The sequence below is a fragment of the Tachypleus tridentatus genome, chromosome 10, assembly GCF_004210375.1.
Source record: "Tachypleus tridentatus isolate NWPU-2018 chromosome 10, ASM421037v1, whole genome shotgun sequence".
Taxonomy (NCBI): Eukaryota; Metazoa; Arthropoda; class Merostomata; order Xiphosura; family Limulidae; genus Tachypleus; species Tachypleus tridentatus.
Window position 1 is genome coordinate 131,859,797 of NC_134834.1, and position 21,024 is coordinate 131,880,820.

Genomic DNA, 21,024 nt, shown 5'->3' on the forward strand with positions numbered 1-21,024 from the left:
GTTGAAAATTCACCTTTAAAACACCATCACAGAACTATTGCATTTTAACATTCAGCTCCACATACACACTGTAGAAAATAATTGCTTTCTATTTCTAGTTTAATAGTACTAAGAACAATACATTCACAAAAAAGTTCCTGTTGTATTTTTTCATTAGAAGTAAGTTTAATAACATTAAAGAAATAATATATTTTTCTAGCGTAAAACTCCCCTTCCCGGTGAGTCAATAGTAAGTTCAGGGACTTAGAACGCTAAAATCCGGGGTAAGATTCCTTGCGGCGAGCAGAGTGCATATAATCCAATGTGTAGCTTTGAACTTAGATTACAACACTAACACAAAGGCAAAAACTAAAATAAATAGCAATAATGTCAAAGTAAAGTGTAACGGATTTACCGTTATGCGTTTATTTTAATGTGTGTGTGTCTCTCTAAAAGCAAAGCCACATCGGACTATCTTCTGAGACCACCAAAGGGAAGTTTATTTTAATACCTATGCTTGTTTAGTACATAATTTTCTTTTTTGCATGTGACGTATATTGTTGACAGTGTATTGCGCAATTCCCGCTTGTCCTTGAAATTTGTAAAATATCCTTGATAGTAGGAATCAACAATACTTGTTTTACAAAAGCGCTGGTGTGCTTAATTATTGTTGAAACTTCAAGAAAATTGCGTGATTCTTTTAAAAGAACCTAAGCGACACATAGAAGTACTGTTATTGGTCAGCTACAGGCAGTAATAAATGAAATAAATGACAAAATGTAACAAAGGTTTAAAAAAACTTCATGAACTGTGTGATCTCAAAATGATGAAATATATCTCTTATTATATCTAATAGCAATTAAATATACGTAAAATTAAATATCTTGGCCTATCGTTAAATGTATTAAAATAATAAGGACATTAGTAAATAAAATTTGTATAACACAGTTATGTTGTAATATTTTCCTTGTAATGTTCAATCTAACATTAATATCAAATTTAATTTGAGATTTTGTTTCGAAACTAAGAATTGTTTTTGTTTGAATTAGTGCAAGGAAGAATGGATAGCATATTTTAAAAGTTTATTTTCTTAATCAATTATTTTGTGTTACTGGATAGTGGTGCAGATAGCCTAGATGCTATGGTCTAATAAACACCAAACATTTATAGGCTAGTATGTAATATGACAACAGAATATTTACATTACTTTTTTAAATGAAAAGAAAAACAATAGTTTCTGTATGATATAAATATATGTGTGTGTGTGTGTATGTGTATCTTTTAAACTTAGATTTAGCATTTTGCAGTTGTTACATTTCAATAAGTATTACTTTCCTACGTTACATTTATTGTAACTTGCTAATCAACACATATCATTTACACAATATTTTATACAAGAAATATTACTCATTCTGAATAATTAAATTTCAAATGCTTTCCCACATATATCGTACAGTACAACTATTATATTTAATGCCCCCATTGGCTCAGTGGTAAGTTTGCAGATTTACAACGCTAGGTTTCGATATCCATGGTGAGTAAAGTAGAGATAGTCCATTATGTAGTTTTATGCCATTTTATTTACCAATAGATATAATTCCTGACCAACTCCTGTTCCATAAAGTATCACCAAGAGTTTAGTAAGCACATTACATTGACATATTTATCAAGAATTTAAAAACGAAAAAAACTATATGTTATAGGAGAAAGAGATCTCATATCTTCACGCCACAAGTGAAGTTTCTATATAAAACATATTCAACATCAAATAATATCTAACATGTAACTGTTACGAGTTAGGTCGATACTCAAAATTCTAGGCATTTTTGATGAGCTAATTTCGAGATAAAGGGTTACTTTATTTCATATAAGTTGAGTATACACAGAAAAACGATTATATGAAAGGAAAATCGAATATTCTGTCAACAACATATACTGTCTTTCGTAAGTGTGTATGTTATCATATATTTCGATACTCTTAATACGTAATTCTTACAAATAATATATATGGAAGGAAAGAAAATAAATGAAAACAATGTCGAACTAGTAATCCGTGCTTTCTTTACCCATACCAGCCGTTTTTAAATATATAATGTCAAACTACTATCACCATTTCTGTCTTGCACACTATAATTTTATTGTTATTTTAGAGGAAAAAAATTATTTGTAAGTATATATATATATGATAAATTACAATCCTTCTCGAGTTTTGGTTATTTGGTTACAGTGACATATGCTCCACTTTCCCCAATTACTGAGAGTTCCTAGCCAAAGGTGAGTTTAAACCAACCAGAATGGTAACTACAATTATAGGGAAATATATGCTGGGGCTCAGTTAACTTTGTGAGGAACGTCCTTTGTAGTTACGCTGCTCATTTAGCACTTTAATGAGAAACACATATTGAAATAAGGAACACTTCTTATATTTGAAATATTAAAGCAATCCACTATTTTTTTTTCGAAGTACTACCAACACATGTTTTTGCTTATCGTATGATCAGCAGGTATATAGCTACCAGGGATATGGGTACACAAAAAGTTTAGAGATGCGTCCTTTCCGTGGACATAGAAAGCTGAACAATTTAACAGGGAAAAATAAAATAAAATTTAAACTGGAAGTAGGAATCGTTGGTTATTCGTAAAATTGCTATGAGAAGTATCCAAAACAAAATATACGTTCCAATAAAAAGTACACAAACAAATAAAGTGATACTAGTTGATTAGATTTTTATTGGTTGGCAAATCACAATTTTATTGCATCATTTATTTTATGTTGGATACTTCTTGTAGCAAATCTTCAAATAACTAATGAACCCTATTTTCCATTAAAATTTTATTTATTTTTCCTTTTTATTGTTCTTAAAATAGAAATTAAGTGAAAACACGTTTTAAACTCGAATTTACTGTCGTAGTCCCGTAGTTTCATTTTAAATTAAGACTCTATTTTTGTAACCATAAACGATAAATTTAGACAATATTACTGGTAAAACAATGATTAATGTGAATGTGTACGTGTGTGTATATTTTGCAGGAGGTAGGTGAAAATGTCCTAGTTGTTGTGCACTAATGAATTTCAATATCAGTGTTAGTCTTTGCAATGCACACATTCCATCACTTTATTTATCTAGATAATATTGTTTTAATCATAAGTTAATATTATAATCATTATAATAAAACTATATGGAAAATGCATCTTTATGTTTGAACTATTGATATCGGCTCGGCATGGTCAGGTGGGTTAAGGTGTTCGACTCGTAATTTGAGGGTCGCGGGTTCGAATCCCCATCGCACCAAACATGCTCGCCCTTTCAGCCGTAGGGGCTTTATAATGTGACGGTCAATCTCACTATTCGTTGGTAAAAGAGTAGCCCAGGAATTGGCGGTAGGTGGTGATGACTAGCTACCTTCTCTCTGGTCTTACACTGCTAAATTAGGGATGGCTAGCGCAGATAGCTCTCGAGTAGCTTTGCGCGAAATTCAAAACAAACAAACTATTGAGTTCAATTATTATTAAGCTATTTTCCTCCGAAAGCTGTTTGAAGAGGGTTACTTTTTTAATATTTTGTATTATTATACATTAGTATGTTGTCTGTCAGTCGGTCAGTAGACATAAAAATTACATAAGGAACGCTTACCGTTGCTATTTACACTGTCGTAATGCCAGTAAAACGTGTGCATGCCATGATGCACGAGAATAATTTATGCTCTGTAGTCTCCAACACAGTATGACATATAAATTTCAAAAGCAAGAAATAAAAATAATTTTGCTCTTAATTTTAGTTTTATTTACTCTTGAAACAGAATATTTTCGGGTACTCTGCAGAAGTACATATGTAAATAATAAAATATTTTTATACAATTTTTTACATTTGTCGTTTTTATCAATGTTTTTAGATTTTATAGATAATTAGATAGTGAAAATAGCAAAAGGGGTGAACATTAAAATATTAAGTTATATATTAATTTAAATAAAAAATTAAAATAAGGTTTAAATTAACAAGTTTTTAACTATCTTATTCTGTTCTAAACTTGCGAACAATTAAATCTATAAATAACACATTTTATTCAGTTCTTTGTTCATTTCTTCAGTGTGAACATTCAAATGAAAACATACAACTTCTAAAGAAATTTTGAGTTTATCTATAAGATGAGGTGTTTCCACTTGAAATCACTATACAACAATCACCGAAATTGCCGGCCACAAGGGACCGTTGTAACGCATGCGTGTCGCCATAGTAACAGAAAAGTAGGTGCACGACGCTCGTTCAGGTAGCACTTACACACAGAGTTAAAACTAAGTTTCTAAATGTGGTATGTTCATTATGAAGCGTTCCTCTGTAATAAATTTAAATTTGTGGCACTCATAGTAGAGGAAACCTTTACCCAACAGTGACTTCACTGTATAGTTGAACGAAATAACTCACTAATATAGTTTTATTTTATCTACCAGTATCTCCTGACATACCTATCATTAAATAAAACTAAAAATTCAACATGGACGAAAGAGCAATAGACAAGATTTTTGCTGGATGTCTAGATGAGCTACCTCCAGTTAGTTCTAAAATCGTGCGTATCTTCACAAGTTCCACCTTTACAGGTAAGCTATTCTAAATAATATACGTAGTGCACGTGGGTGGCTTTGTGGACAGTTCTTGGCTTCTAATGCAGAAACAGCACATTCCGAAAGTCTATCAGTATCTGCTTGTAATTTATATATATTAAAATTTAGCTCGGCTCTTTTAGAAAAATTTATGGCTTAATTTATAGATTAGCGGCCTAACATATGAACAATATGTAATTTGATATTTATGTACCGTGTATCTACGTTTGTTTGGAGGTATGAATATACTGGTGTCTTGAAACACTTGCTGTAAACATTTAATATATAAACGTATTTGTTTCAGTAAGACTCCCACACCCCAAACATTTTTGTTGTGATCTTAAAGTCTATTCTTCTACTACTGCATACATGTGTTTACTTGGATAAACATTAATGGGATGTTCAGAAATCAGGGGTATCGATGTATTACTATAATTTTCATTATGAAACATGACTAAATTTGAAACTTGTTTAATGTTTCAGTTACTGGTTCGCGGAGTATACATGGATAACCACACAACTAATAAAAGTAAATTACCAATCTAATTTTTCATTCCTACAATTTTATTATCATGTAAAGTCAGTTTGTTATATTTTTCACGTCACGTGCACACGACGTCGACGTGACTAAGCAATTTTCCTTTAGTAGTAATAATGAATTTGATATTCAAAATTATACAAACTCCATAATTATTAAATCAAGACTCTTAAAGAAGCCGGAGTTAAATTAACTAAAGAATGAGCTAGCCCCTAAAATGAATCTCTGCTCGCAGTAACTAATATAGGTATCGAATAAGTATAACGTAACGATGGTTTAAATTCAAATCATGTCTACTACTAATGTTTTATTTTACTTTTATTTTCGAGTTGTATCTTAATCGTTGTTATACACTGTTGGCCAAAATCTTAAGGCCAATGAACATAAAAAAAAACATTTTACGTTGTTAGACTCAACCGCTTATTTGAGTAGAGCTTCGAAATTGGCCCGGCATCGCCAGGTGGGTTAAGGCATGCGACTCGTAATATGACGGTCGCGGGTTCGCATCCCCGTCGCACCAAACATACTCGCCTTTTCAGCCGTGGGGGCGTTATAATGTAACGGTCAATCCCACTATTCGTTGGTAAAAGAGTAGCCCAAGAGTTGGCGGTGGGTGGTGATGACTAGCTGCCTTCCCTCTACTCTTACACTGCTAAATTAGGGACGGCTAACGCAGATAGCTCTCGAGTAGCTTTGCGCGAAATTCAAAAACAAAAGCTTCGAAAAATGACAATAAGCAAAGGGAAAATAAAAATAAAAACCTTTTTTAGCATTTAATAGGGAAAATGTGAACACTATGAAATTAGCCTAAATAATAGCTGGTCAAAAGTTTAATTAAGACCATGCCAAAAAGAAGTCTTAAACAGGGTAGGAAATGCCCAACAAGAGGTCTCAGTCGTAAGTTGCACGGCCGTCATTGCGAATAACTTCAAACATTCGCTTTGGCATGGTCGATATAAGCGTTTTCAGAAGGCTGGCTGGAATGTTATTCCAAGTGGTGAAGATGGATTCACGAAGATCATGCACTGTTTGGAATTGACGTCTATTTCTATAGACTTCCCTTGCCATCCACCCCCAAATATTTTCAATGGGGTTTAGTTCAAGCGAACACGCTGGATGGTTCGAAAGAATCACGTTATTTGCCTTGAAAAAGTCCTTTGCTTTGCGGGCATTGTGGATTGCAGCGTAGTCCTGCTGAAAGATCCAGTCATTTCCACACAAGCGAGAGCCTTCAGTCAATAAGGATGCTCTCTCCAACATGCTAATATAGCCAGCTGCTGTTTGACGCCCCTGTATAACCCATTGTTCCATGGAAGGAGAGAGCACCCTAGATCATGATGGAACCTTCTCCACTGTGTCATGTAGAAAATGTCTCTGGTGGGATATTGTTATCATGCCAGTAACGTTGGAAGCCATCTGGACCATCCAGGTTAAATATTTTCTCATCAGAGAACAAAACCTTCGTCCACTCTTCTACGTCTTATGTTTGGTGCTTTTCAGCAAATTTTAACCGACCTGTTTTGTGGTGTGGAAGGAGGCGTGGCCTTTGATAACGTTTACGGTTTTTAAAAGTCTTTCTCTCGTAGATGCCATTGTATTGTTCTTGAGCTGCATTCTGCGTCCGTAAGGACCTTAATCTGGTTCGACGATCGGCTGGTGCTCAATGCCGGCGAAATTTTCTTGGGCCGACCACTTGAAATTCTCGTTTCGTATCCCTCAGGGTCTTTTAAGAAATTTGCAACAGCCGTTTTACTACGCCCAATCTCACCAGCGATGGCACGTTGAGAAAGACCTTGCTTTTGCAGCTCGAAAATTCTGCCACGTTCAAACTCTGTTAACTTTTTAGCCTTTACCATGTTTTTACCCAATGCAACACAGGAGATGTCATTGGGAGATGTTGACAATGCTAATGCTTGAACACAAATGACTAAATTTCGTTATGTGTTTACCAATTAATGCTTCATTTCAGTATGGTCTGGTCAAAAGTTTAAGACAAAAAAAAACAAAACAAAGCAAAACAGTCTTTAAAATAAATGCTTTCGTTCAGATTGAGGAAAACAAACACAATAAAGTAATCTCTAAAATCTTTCTGGTGAGTTTTTTGTTTGTTTTTTAATTTCGCATAAAGCTACTCGAGGGCTATCTACGCTAGCCGTCCCTAATTTTGCAGTGTAAGACTAGAGGGAAAACAGCTAGTCATCACCACCCACCGCCAACTTTTGGGCTACTCTTTTACCAACGAATAGTGGGATTGACCGTCACATTATAACACCCTAACGGCTGAAAGGGCGAGCATGTTCGGTGCAACCGGGATTCGAACCCGCGACGCTGAGATTACGAGTCGAACGCCTTAACCCACCTGGCCTTGCTGGGCCTTATTTTGAAAAAAAAAAATAGTAAATTTTGTGAATGTAAAGATTATAATTTTCCTAGTAATAAATATTAAGTGTTAACTTTTACAATATTATTGAAATTATTCCGAAATTTCTTTCCTTTAGAAGACTTGGAGTCTTCTTTAATTTGTTTTACAGTTCAACATTTTTGTTTATGTTAAATCTTAAGTTCGTGGCAATTTCTTCAGATATGTATATTATATATATCTTCCAGTGAAATTATATTGTTTGTACTCTGTTTTTACTTTGCCTTTCATTTCAGTTACTAGTATAGTAAAAGAAATTAACCCTTCCTTAGCGTGTTTTATTGTTGTGTGTGGAAGGCTGTCGCCTTTCAAATCATATCAAATTTTTGTATTTTTGTTTATAATGTAACTGTACAAGGTATATACAGTCGGCAATCCGCGGAATTGACTTTGGTTGACTTCTCTGGTATATGCTGTCAGCCAAACGAAAAAAATGATTTCTTGAACGGTAACACCAGAAAGTCATAATTTCGTTTTTTGAATATTTTATTTTAGTCTTTAGAGATTTGAATGTTCCGATATTTTTTCATTTAAGAGTGGAGAGTGAATATTTATAAAACAAGTAAATACTTCGGAGATGCTGAGAAGGTCAACAATGTCATTATCTCTGCCACCGAACGCATGTTGTATTTTCACCCCTTTGTTTTTGGGTAGTTGTGTGTGTTTGTCAGCAGGATTTCTTGAAAATACTCCCAGTAGCACAACGATATGCGTGTGAATTTACAACGTTGGAAATGGGGCTTCGATATCCGGGGTTGTCAGAGCATAGATAACTTACTGCTAGCTTTGTGCTTAATTATAAATATTTCTCGAAAACGGCTGAATGTTTTTGGACATACTATTTTGTCTTTATAACTCATTCAAATATTATCGAGTTTTGATTAATCTTAGTGGACTTATGTAGAATATTATTCCTCATTGTTCTGTCATGGCCACATGGTTAGAACGCTCGACATGCGATCTGAGGTTAGCGAATTCGAATCCCTGTTCCACCAAACATGTTTGCCCTTTCAGCCGGTGGGTCGTTAAAATGTGATGCTTATTCCCACTATTCGTTAGTACAAGAGTTGATGGTGGGTGGTGACGACTAGCTGCCTTCTCTCTTGTGTTTCACTGCTAAATTAGGGATAACTAGCGCAGATAGTCCTCGTACAGCTTTGCATGAAATTCAAACAAACCAATTATCTCCCCCAAGTGGCTCAGAAGTAAGTCTGGGTCCTTATAATGCTAAACACCTGGTCCTAATACTCGAAAGAAGTAATTTGGTTGAGTATACAGTTAGAATATCAAATCCTATAAAACGTCTATATTTCAAAGTGAAATATATACACCATTTTATTTGTTTATATTTTTAAGCTTAAAAAGAAAATAAATGTATTAGATTAGCTTCATTTTATCTATATCATTGTCTCTTATTAAGAAAGTATAATTGTATAGTTTTTATCAAAAGCTCTACATTTTTATAACAATAAAAGTAATTAACTACTCATTCCAACAATATTTATCTCAGGTCTCAGCTTATGAATAAGTAAACTTTCTTTTATTCGAAGGCTCTTAAACCAATTAAAATGAACAGGAATGTCACTTTCTATAAGCCTGGTTCAAGTACGCTTTGTTAATAGGACCTATGTAGCCTTGCAGACAGTAAGAACAAGGAAATTTATAAACAATGTATCATTATTGTAAGGAAGGCATCTGATTATTTACTCGAAAGAAAACCGTAAGCGCCAATTAGGCTTAAAGACCATCTTAACTATCATATATATGCGGATAGACCCTTCGAATGACATTTTTAACTGATTCTTAATGATTAAAGAATATTTACCCTTTTAGAGTAAACTTATGACAAGATGATATTTTGGCACTTCAATTATAGATTATGTATTAACATTTCGTTTATTTAAATACTTACGAACTGTTATGTCAATTACAATAATTGAAAAAAAATCATTCTTACATAATAATTCCTTGATATTATTAAATTCTTTATACAAGAACTCGTATGTGTTATATATTTCGTACACACTAAAAAATAATATTTTGACTAAATTTTTAAAAACATATTTTGAATGTAACTTGCAGAAGCCTGCATAGTGTTCTCTTATAACACATTTCACATTCTTATTGACCATATTACTCATTAAAATGTCCAAAGAAAAGAAAGCTTATATTCCTGCTTATGTTCCACAATGAACTTCATAGTATTACGTTTAGTACTTAAATAATGAAGAAATTAGGAAGCTATCAGAGATCTTAGCTTTATAACAGCTTAAATGCATCAACTTATTGTATTGTTAATGATTTTTTAAAATATGATTTTTTTGTCTAATTTCAAAATTAAGTTATTCGAGTTCTATGATACTGTCAAGAGTGGTAAAACCTGAAGAACAGAAACGTTAAAACTGAAAAGACGAATAAACATTTTTAAGCGATTGCATTCATTAAGAATATGTAAATGTAGTTTGTTTTTAGAAATATTTAAATTCATTCTTTCAGCATAGATTTATTAATAATTTATCATATCTTTATTCGTTGATGTCAGCAACTGATTTTTTCTCAGGGAATCTCAAACTATTGTATACTTTAAGACTAAATAAACTATTGATCACCTCATATTCTATAATCTATTTCCATAACTAAAATTATTAATTTTAAATTCACCACCCTTGTACTTTTATTTTCTCAACCCTAATTTTGTTCATATTAATTGATTTAAAATATTAACAAAAGCTAGTGATGAACAGAACCTTCGAATAAAAAAAGAGCTTAATTATTCATAAGCTGAGGCCTGAGATAACCAATGTTGGGGGCAAGTAGTAGTTGTTTGGTTTTTTTTTAATGCTAACCTTCACAGCTATAGTAATTAAATACGACCAGTCTTTCTCATAATTAGAAATCTTGTTTCCATATTAACACAAAACAATTTAGTGAAAGATTTATCAATTTAGTTCAAATGATGGTTTCTAGAGATCGAATAATCTGTTTTATCAGATGGTGCTAGTTTGGAAATACATGAAGATCATATTATCTGTTTTTTATTTAAGTCAAAAGGTACAATACAATAGGGCTACCGCGGATATCGAACCGTTGTGTTTAGCGCTATAAGCCTTCAAGCTCACCACCGAGCCACACACACATAAAGTAAATAAATACACTAATAAAAAAAAAGTATAACATACCAGACTCACCACAACCTATAAACATGTCACACACGTCCAATCAAGAAATTACTGCATTGACTTCCCAGGAGTGCCAAAGATGTAGCCAGTGCTGAAATATAGCAGATGTTGAATAACAGAATCATACAACCTCCTAGGAGTGCTTGGTTTTCTCCAGTAGTGATTAACAGAAAGATATGCCAAAATTCTATATTGAGAGCAGATGAGAGATGAGTTGTATGGGATCTGCATTCTGTCATTTCGTTTTTGTAACGCACTTATCATTTTAATTAGATTATATCTAATGTAGGTATGTAGTTAATCTAGTATCTCTAAACTTCCTGGTTTTTTATTTTTGCTATTTTGTGATTGCTATATAGTATCAGCAGCAGGAATTCCTTAAATAAAAGGTGTACGATTAATTTTCTGAAATTTAGTATGGAAATTTCATAGATACAAATTTGTTTTTAATATACCTATGGCATTTTTAATTAGCTTCAATTAAACTAAAACACGAAATTTCATACACTAGATAATTTCTTTTTTATTGTTAGCTAATAGTCAAGTTAGAAATTTCGTATATATAAGTACAGTACATTCATTACTCAGTCAGCGGGGAGACTGTGGAATATTTCAACCAAATTTTTTGATTGTTTCAATAGATATACACAATATTGTCCATATTTTGAAGTTTGCTAGCAGGAGTTCCAGAAATAGCAGTTTATAAATTACACAAAGTTGGAATCTTCTGCTTGGACAATAAATAACCTTTGAATAAAACTACACATAACATCCATACATATTTTATTATATGCAGACATGTGTATTCAATGAGAGACGCCAGTATCTGAAACTTTATAAACATGATCACCTGTGTAGCTCACTAGTTCTAAAAGTTCCATCTGTTATTCTACTTGTCACTTCATACAGAAGCATCTGAGAATAGGTTAGTTAAAAAAAAAATGACTTTCTTACACGGATAATTCTTTAGAAGGATCTACAACTATACCTGAATCACGTTACTCGAACCAATTATCACGACAAATTATTCGTAAAACCAACTACTATCAAAAGATATATGATTGAGGATATTATTTTAAAAAGTCCCATAATTTGATTAAACTAGTCCAAGAGTTGATCAGCTGCTTTTCCTCTAGTTTGTCACTTTAAGAAGAACACGAATTTTCACTATAATGTACCACGATACCATGTGTTTAAGCAATAAATAAAGGACATTTCTAAACTAGATCTATTAAAAATATTATACACAAACAAATGCTTGTACTCTTGAATTCTGAAAAGAGAATTTGAGGCTCTACAGTCTTCCAATTAACTCCAGAAATCGAATGTTTTCACTTCCCGGTGAAGTGAAATGTACTAAAAACAAATTAGCTAGTCATGGTATGTTGTTATTTATTTAGTTATTTAATGGTAGGCTAATAGTTGTCCTCATTAACATTTCAGTTTTAGGCTCTGACTTATTAGAGTGTAGCAGATAGTTTATGCTGAAAACTTTAGTTGTCAGCCCAGCTTTTTAAGGAACGAATAGAACTTTATAAGTATCTGTAAGATAACGAGAGTAAGAGTGTAAATTTCTAATTGACAAAATAGCAGCCAGAATACCAGCAGATCTTACAATATATCAATTCATCGAACTGAAACTTTCATGTGTATGGGCGGTGTTTCATCCTTTACTATGAAAGAAGCCTGGTGCGTTGGTGCTGCGTTGATTGTTTCAGTAGATATACACTATATTGTCCATATTTTAAAGTTTGCTAGCAGAAGTTCCAGACCTTTTTTCCTTCAAATATGAAGGAAACCGTATTTGTGTGTGTGTGTTGTTTTTTTTTACACAAAGTAAGAAACATTAGTTTTGGTAATTATCTGCCTAAGAAGAGGTAAAATATCGATATTGTTTAGTAATTATGAATAATTGGCTATCCAGATTTACGTTGAATAGTTATTGGTGCAGTACGCAAAGTAGAAGTAATTGAGGTTAGCAGTAATGCTAGTGTTGTATCCTTTGCACTGCATCCAAAAGAAAATACCTGGCTGTCAACACATTTGAGATTGTTGGTTAAAGATTGTGCATACAATCTAAATTCAAAACAGTAAAACAAAAGCAACTCAGTGACTTGTTGGTTGAATGTGGTTATGTATTTGTACAGCTGATTGTGTCGAACAACAATGACTCACTATAACATATGTACCTGTGATGCATGTTCAATCAAGCAATTACTGCATTGACTTCCTTGGAGTACCAAAGATGTAGCCAGTGCAGAGATACAGCAGATGTTGATGAATAGAATCACACAACCTTTAAGAGTGCTCCAATTTCTCCAGTAGTAATTAGCAGAAAGATGTGTCAACATTCTGTATTGAGATTAAACATGATAACGTGATAACACACTAGTGCCTTTTTGAAAAACAGATTAATGGCTGGATGTGTTGGAAGAATCTCATTGGTTTAACACTTTGGATCTAAGAACAAGGTATTGGATAGTCAAGCTGGGTGACGAGGGCACACTTAACATTACTTTTAGAATGAAAAATGATTTGTATTGATTCTACATTTTGCAATTTGGCTAGGTAATGCACCTGTCATTTTGAGATGCCAATAGAACTTACACTTAAGAGGTGGCAATGGGAGAGTTACATGGTATATGTTAATAATGCTTTGATGTTTGGTACTACATTTGGATTTGCATCTGACAACTTAAGAACGGTATTCTAGTAAATAAATAAAAGTAAACTTGAAACTAAATTCATGAAAATCCATGCTTATCCACACAGAAGTGAATGTTTTTTCATTCATCTTAAAGGGAAATATAGAATCTCAACAGATTGTGCTAAGAGCAGCAGTAATAGACAAGCCTCCGCCTATGACCATGCAACAAATCCACAGTTTTCTTGGCCTTGTGTTATACTGTTAATAGTTTGTAGCAAATTCTTCCAAGACAGTAACTCCATTGTCTGCTCTCACTAAAACTGAGAAACACTTTAGATGGAAAAAGAAATATGAATAAGCATTACGATTTCCAAAGCTAGCTTTAGTTCAAGCTTCATTACTATACAATACAATGAATTCCCATTTTACATTAATTCCATTGCAAATAGAACCATGTCATTACAGCTGCAGGATAAAGTAAAATGTTTAATCATGCATAATAGCTGTACAATAGTGACTTCTGAATGCAGACATTGTTGTAGTCTTAATAAAACACTACCAAAACTACTTGTATGGCAGGAGATTCACCATCCCGATACAACATGCTTCACTGAAATTGTTAGAGAACTTGAAAAAATCTGGAAGGGATGCTAGCATGTTGGATACCATGTTATAATAATATTACTTCGCTGTAATGTAGCACCCAGGCTTGAACGTGGAAACATGGGCAGGTTGTTTCAAAGCACAATGAGACACAGACCATTTGTGGAATTTATGTAGTTGAAACTACTTCACAATAACAATGTCAGTCTGTGCTGTGGGAGATTCCACAATTTAATAAATGCTACAGTTAGCACTTCAAAAGCTCCCTAAAGAGTAAATGAAGGACTTAAATTTAGTATGAATGCTTCTTGCCGTGCAGCTAGGTAAAACTTGACCAGAACACATGGAGGGACGTTGCATGGATGTAAGTGACATGTGGAACGTGAATTATTAGTTTAAAGTGCTGTTATAAACCACTGTACCATGGTGCTCAGACTGCGCTGCACCTAATGGTCCCAATAATTCTAAAGCACAAAATTTTCAAAGATATATAGAACATCAAAGCGTTACCCTTGATTGTGCTAACATTCAAAGATGATTCTTTGGTCAATTTAAATTAAGATGTTCAGCACTAGTATGAATATAGTATAGCATCCTGCTCAGAGAATGAATCAGCTGAGATAGTGTAAATTCTGTCAAAGAATTGTTTGGTGTTTATTACAGAGACTGAGAGAGATCCTTCGTCTATGACTATTTCATAACGTGAGTTAAAATACAATGACAGCCCTTAGCTGATGTGTTGTGAGAGCTATAGAAGATATTCACATAGATTATGGAGCTAATTTAAACAGCCAGTTGTTCCCTGAAGATGCAAAATTCGCCTTATCACCCCATTTTAATGGTTTAACTGAACTAGTAAAACAAATTACCAACTACGTGCTTGGCAAATTTGTTAATCCTGGCCAAGCTGACTGGAATGATTACTTACCATACATTATGATGATCTACAGAGCAACTGAGCATGTATACAAGCTATTTCCCAAACATAGTAATTTTTGTTATATATGATTCTTCTCCTAAATCAGATGTTCCATAGTTTTTGTAGGAATATAAGGAGTGGTCAATGTGAAGCAGTTTGCCTATCACCAGCTAGGGGATACCACTAAATTTCAGAAGGTAGGGTATGATGATAAGATGGTCAAAGAACAGATGTATCAGTGTGGTAACTAAGTTTTTTATTGTACCATCCAATAACATGAAAGCAACTTTAATCCTACTGAACAGATCCATACCTCATACTTCAGTTGATTAGTTGGTCCATTGGTATAAGAGCTGCAGTGGACCCGAGGTATGTTAAAATCCATGAAGATTATATATAAGTTACATCCATATATCGCAAATGAACATCTCATGCAATGGCTTGACCAGAAGTCTGAGATTGAAATTAAAGAGTTAAAGGACGACAAGGGTGTCATCTCATGCCATATCAACTAACCTAAAGAGGAGAAAAGACTGAATGTATTTATCTATCTGGTAATGGCAAGAGGAAACGGACATTCTTGCTCTCCAAGGTACTAATCAATGTTTTTAATACATTATACGCATTATATGTGATTCTCACTTGGTTATCACGCAGTTAGAATAATTTGCTGACCTAAGATTTACGAGATAGAAAGGGCTTACTAACCCTTGTTATCTGAGTTAAGTAAATTTTCTGAGACAACTATCCAGAATGCTGAAGAGACTGTATTGAAATGTGTACGTTGCATTACTGAAACACAGACAGTAACTATTCATAGTGTATGATACTTTTGGTGGTTTGGAGTTTTTGATAAATCCATCAACTTTCATACAGATCTATATAGCTTCCTTTGATTTTATGTTTCTAATTACTATGTGATAATCTTGATATTTTTATTTCATATCATAGATATGTCAATGGAGAGGAACACGTTAATGGAAGAAGTCTATCCCAGAATTAAGGAATATTGCAGAGAAAGACATGGACTAGAATTTCAGGTTTATCTAATGTTATATATATGCTTTAGAAGATTATATTTGTTTGTAAATTTGTACCCAACCTAATATAAAAAGTAATGGTGCAATGGTTAAAGTTGCATTGTTTAAATTTTTATAGTACTTTCTAATCGTACAGTTGAATTTATGTTAGCGAAACTTTAAATTACTAGACACTTATTACATGTTTGCAAGTAAATTAAACACATTAATCATTAAAGTTTAATTTCGTGACGTATGATATACAAGATTAGTAAACATTGTTAATTTAAAAGGGAAGGAAGGGCGATTGTCAAAAAATAGAGAAACAAGTTTAATCAAAATGCAACTTATATACTTTCATTTTCATTCAACTTGTTTCTCTTTATTTAAACTACTTTCCGTGATGACGAGAAAACCCACTTGTAGAGAAAATTATATATGTAAAAACGGCTGGTATAGGTAGAAAAAGCACTAATAGAGGAGCGAACAACGTTTCGACCTTCTTCGGTCATCGTCAGGTTCACAAAGAAAGAAAGGGTTAGTGACCGGAAGCTGACCAACTGTTTGAAGGCGATTGTGTAATTAAGTATAGGTATGTAGAGGGCGTGCTTAGATGTTTGATTATATATTAATATAGGTATAAAGGTGTTCCTTTGTATTGGTTTATTTTGGGCTTCAGTTGTTGTATAAGTAAGGCTTTTTTTAATTTTGCGTTTGTTTATGTTTGTTTTTTTATCTAGTATTTGGGTGTTTTCTATGGTTATGTTGTGTTTATTTGATTTGCAGTGTTCGAAAACGTGTGAAGATGAACTTTTTTGTGTTTTTTTTTAATCTGGTTTCCATTTTTCTACTTGTTTCTCCAATATAGAAATCGTGGCAGTTGGTGTGGTGTTTGTCAGTGTAGTTTTTACATAGCATAGACCTTGGTTTTGTGCCTGGTTTTTTAGTAAATTTGATATTAACTGGGATGTCATATTTTGTTGTTAGTTTTTGCCAAATGTTGGTTATTTTCCTGCTGATGTCGGGAATATATGGTATGCAGCCGTATATGGTTTCGTGATTTTTTAAATCGTGGGGTATATTTACTTTTGTTGGTTGATTTTGCTTTTTGTCTAGGTGTGTGCATATAATGTTTTCCACGGTTTGTGGAGGAAACTTGTTAATGTTGATGAAGTATTGTTTTATTTTGTCTAATTTGTCGTTAATTTTATCTGGTGAGCAAAGTTTTATGGTTGTGTTTATTTGGTTTCTTAGTATGTTGAGTTTTTGTTTTGTTTCATGTGCTGAGTCCAAAGGAATGTGTAGTCCAATGTGGGTGATTTTTCGGGGGATTCCTGTTTTAAATTGGTATCGGTTCTTGTAATTTTGAGGTTAAGAAATTATAGTTTATTGCTTTCTCCTTGTTCACATGTGAAGTTAATGTTGGGATATATAGAGTTAATGTGATTGAAGAAATTAAATGTGTGTTCTGTAGATGTGAATCCCGCAATTGTCTCGTCTACATATCTGTATCATTATGGTGGTGGATGTAATGCTGTGTTAATTGCTTGCGTTTCAACTTATGCCATAAAAATATTGGCTAGAACAAAGGATCTCCAAAAAGGCTTGAAATATACTACTACCCGTTTGCTTAAGCTGTAAACCCCTATTTTGAATTCACTATAATAGAACCACAAGCGATATCTACTCTAAGTGGGATTTTGCAAAAAACTGATAAAGTAGTTTAAATTATATATTTAAAAACGGCTGGTATGGATAGAAAAAGCACTAACAGAGGAGCGAACAACGTTTCGACCTTCTTAATTTTTAATTATTTTGTATGTTGGCTATTTTTTAACATATAGCGATAAACAAACATATATTTAGATTAAGACGCAACCCCCACTAAGCGCGTATAAAATTTTACTAGTAAAAAATCAGCTTTATCAATAAAACAAAAAATACTTCTAAAACGTCACTTTAAACAAAGCTTCATGTCTTTTAATGTATACTGAGCCAAGCGGCTTTGTGCTTGAGGTTTCGTGTAAACACACACGAAACATAGTTGAGTACAAAAGCAGCCGCTCAGAACAACATTGCATCTATAATATATTTATAAGCACACAAATAAACTTTCAATGAAAATAATAAACTTTTAAATAGGTCATGGACATATTCAGAGCTTTATATAGTATATCTGTTTCGGTTTTGGTGCAAAATACCCAGCCGAATTTGCTGTGGGCTTGTGAAACAATAACATGATTATTTTGTTTGTTTGTTTTCTGAATCTCGGGCAAAGCTACTCGAGGGCTATCTGCGCTAGCCGTCCTTAATTTAACAGTGTAAGACTAGAGGGAAGGCAGCTAGTAATCACCACCCACCGCCAACTCTTGGGCTACTCTTTTACCAACGAATAGTGGGATTGACCGTAACATTATAACGCCCCCACGGCTTAAAAGACGAGCATGTTTGATGTGAACCCGCGACCCTCAGATTACGAGTCGCACGCCTTAACCCACCTGACCATGCAAGGCCGACAATAACATGAATAAATGAGTAAATATTTCTTTTGTCTGCGATCGCGAAATCATTTATTTTGCTCACTATCAATGTTTGGGTGGTCTTAACTATTTACATGGAAGGCTTCAAGTGTTATTTCAATAATAAGTCTACTTTTTTAAGGTGATTTTTGCCTGAATGTTCTATTAGAGTTTTGACCAAATTCCTGTGCGGTTCCAATTATAAACCACGATAGTGGTTCATTATATTTTTATATACATAAGCAAGAACTGACAAACTGTAATTCTAAAGGTTGTCATTTCATGTGAACAGTCATCAGAACTTCAGTAGAAGAAGCTGAGTTTTATGTTGTATGTTTGGTACTTCTTAATACCATATTTCTTAACTGGTGATTCTCGTACCCATAGGGAGCATTTTGCAGGATGTCCGTAAAGGTAAAAACAATTTTCATTAAGTAGAATATATTGTCGTTTTCTTTTTAAGTATAATATGACAAATTATAAAAGTGGCAGTGATATATACAGGATCAGCTTCACCTGATAGGCCTAACTGAGTAAGAAAGTGCGAGTGATTATTTTTGATTCAAGTAGAGTTCCATGAAAAAAAAGAGAAGAAAATAATTGTTCTAACACACTGTTGCATTTGACGTTGTATATAAAACACATCGTTTAGAGTAAACAACAATGGTATATGTTTACTAATAACAGTGATTAGACAAGTCTGGATGTATTTACTTTGGAATTGCTAAGCGATATAATAACATTTAAAGGAGCATCATACAAGAATAGGTATGGTCAATGCAGGAAACCTAGAGACTTACCTATGTGCAAGATTAGGTGTGTGAACGTTCAATTTGTTCGAACTTGTGTTTATTACGAAAAAGATTCAAGTCAAAATCAAAGTACTGAAGTCAATTAATGCTAATATATTTTCACATCTACTTAGTCAATGGCCTCTTGAATTTGTTCATAAGTTTAATTATACATGCCAAACTAAAGAAAGGGTGACTGCATTCTACTGATTCAGTTTATATGGAACTCTACCGTCTCAAAAACGTTTCATTGTCAAAGAAGTTATTATCCTTTTTAACCCTTCACTATAAGCATACGCAACAACAAGTTCTGTTTGATAACTTGCCAAATTATTTTTGTCAAGTGTCAAACTGTTACCTGTAGTTTTAAAATAACGTAATTGTGATAAAGGATTGCGATAATACGTTTTCTTATCAATCGACAGTTTTAACTACCTTCGAGTGGAACAATATACCAACATCGGTCGCGAAGTGCTATGTCAACAAGTTATAGTTTCCGTGAGGTTTTAATATGTCTATGCGGAGCTGGAGTGTGTCGTGTACTTAATTCAACTAGGAAACATACTTATTACATACGTCTGAAATATGTAAAGCTAGTTATATTATACTAGTAGCAACGACAAGTCTACTTTAATTTGGTCATATTAGAGAATCTACGGATATATGTACAAATTTTTGAGCACACGTGAACAAGTCAGTAATCGTTTCTGCAAAGAATAATTTACAACAAATTAAGTTAGTCAAGCAAAATATCTTTACCTAAATAAAACAAGGTTTTGAACTTAAATGTACTATATTTCATTCTGCTGTGTGTGTGTCCTTGTTTTTAACTGTTTAAAAATTTAATTTCGAAAAAGTAACGAATTACCAAATACCAATATATTGGAGCCAGGCATGGCCAGGTGGTTAAGGTACTCGACTCGTAATCTGAGGGAAGCGGGTTCAAATCCCAGTCGCACCAAACATGCTAGCCCTTTCAGCCGTGGGGGTGTTATAATATGACGGTCAATCCCACTGTTCGTTGGTAAAAGAGTAGCCCAACAGTTAGCGGTAGGTGGTGATGACTAGCTGCCTTTCTTCTAGTCTTACACTGCAAAATTAGGAACGGCTAGCGCAGCAGAGTAGCTTTGCGCGAAATTGAAACCAAACCAAACCAATATCTTGGAAAAGAAAATATAAACACGTTGAACGACGTACATAAAGGCCCAGCAGCGCAATTAGAAATGAAAGTGACCTGCGGTAAAATATTTCATTATCCTTCCCTATTAAAACTTTCTTCGCGTTTTAGAATATTTTCCCCTCAATTCCAAACTTCAAATACCAATTTTGAAAGTGTCCCTTGTAGGCCTATCCCTCGGCCAGCTGCCCCAAGTCACTGCAAGGGCCTGTATTTCTTTTCTTTTACTTGATATGGGATAATGTAACCACACAGGATAACTGTGTTCCCAACAACTTTCATGATACTGTGAAAAGCTATAGCGTTTCAACATCAGCTTTTTACTGACAGCAACTTATGTAGATTCGAATGCAAACACTGGACGTATTTAGATCAAAGTTATTATTTCTAGTCTACGGATTGTCTAACGCTCCGGTCAGGGATTCGATTCCCCTCGGTGGACTCAGCAGATAACCCGATGTGGCTTTTCTATGAGAAAATACACACACACACACACATTATTTCTAATTTTTGTTAAAACTTTGTTTGCTAAACTTTGCCATCTTGATAATACGTGTGTGTGTGTGTATGTTTTATAGTAAGGCCACATTAAACTATCCGGTGTGCCCATCGAGGGAAGTCGAATGCCTGATTT

The 21,024-nt window shown here is 33.7% G+C and overlaps 1 protein-coding gene across 2 annotated transcripts in view; it reads left to right on the forward strand.

The window, feature by feature from the left end:
- LOC143230335 (NACHT and WD repeat domain-containing protein 2) overlaps positions 1 to 21,024 on the forward strand; it is a 46,024-nt gene that overhangs the window by 1,635 nt on the left and 23,365 nt on the right. Inside the window, exons 1-2 of one of the 2 annotated variants that reach the window (XM_076463725.1) lie at positions 4,246 to 4,576; positions 15,836 to 15,924. In XM_076463725.1, the coding sequence (XP_076319840.1) occupies positions 4,474 to 4,576; positions 15,836 to 15,924 (192 nt within the window). In that variant the 5' untranslated portion in view covers positions 4,246 to 4,473. Of the gene's footprint in view, positions 1 to 4,245; positions 4,577 to 15,835; positions 15,925 to 21,024 lie in introns of those variants that run through there. The other variant, XM_076463726.1, reaches the window with a different exon arrangement.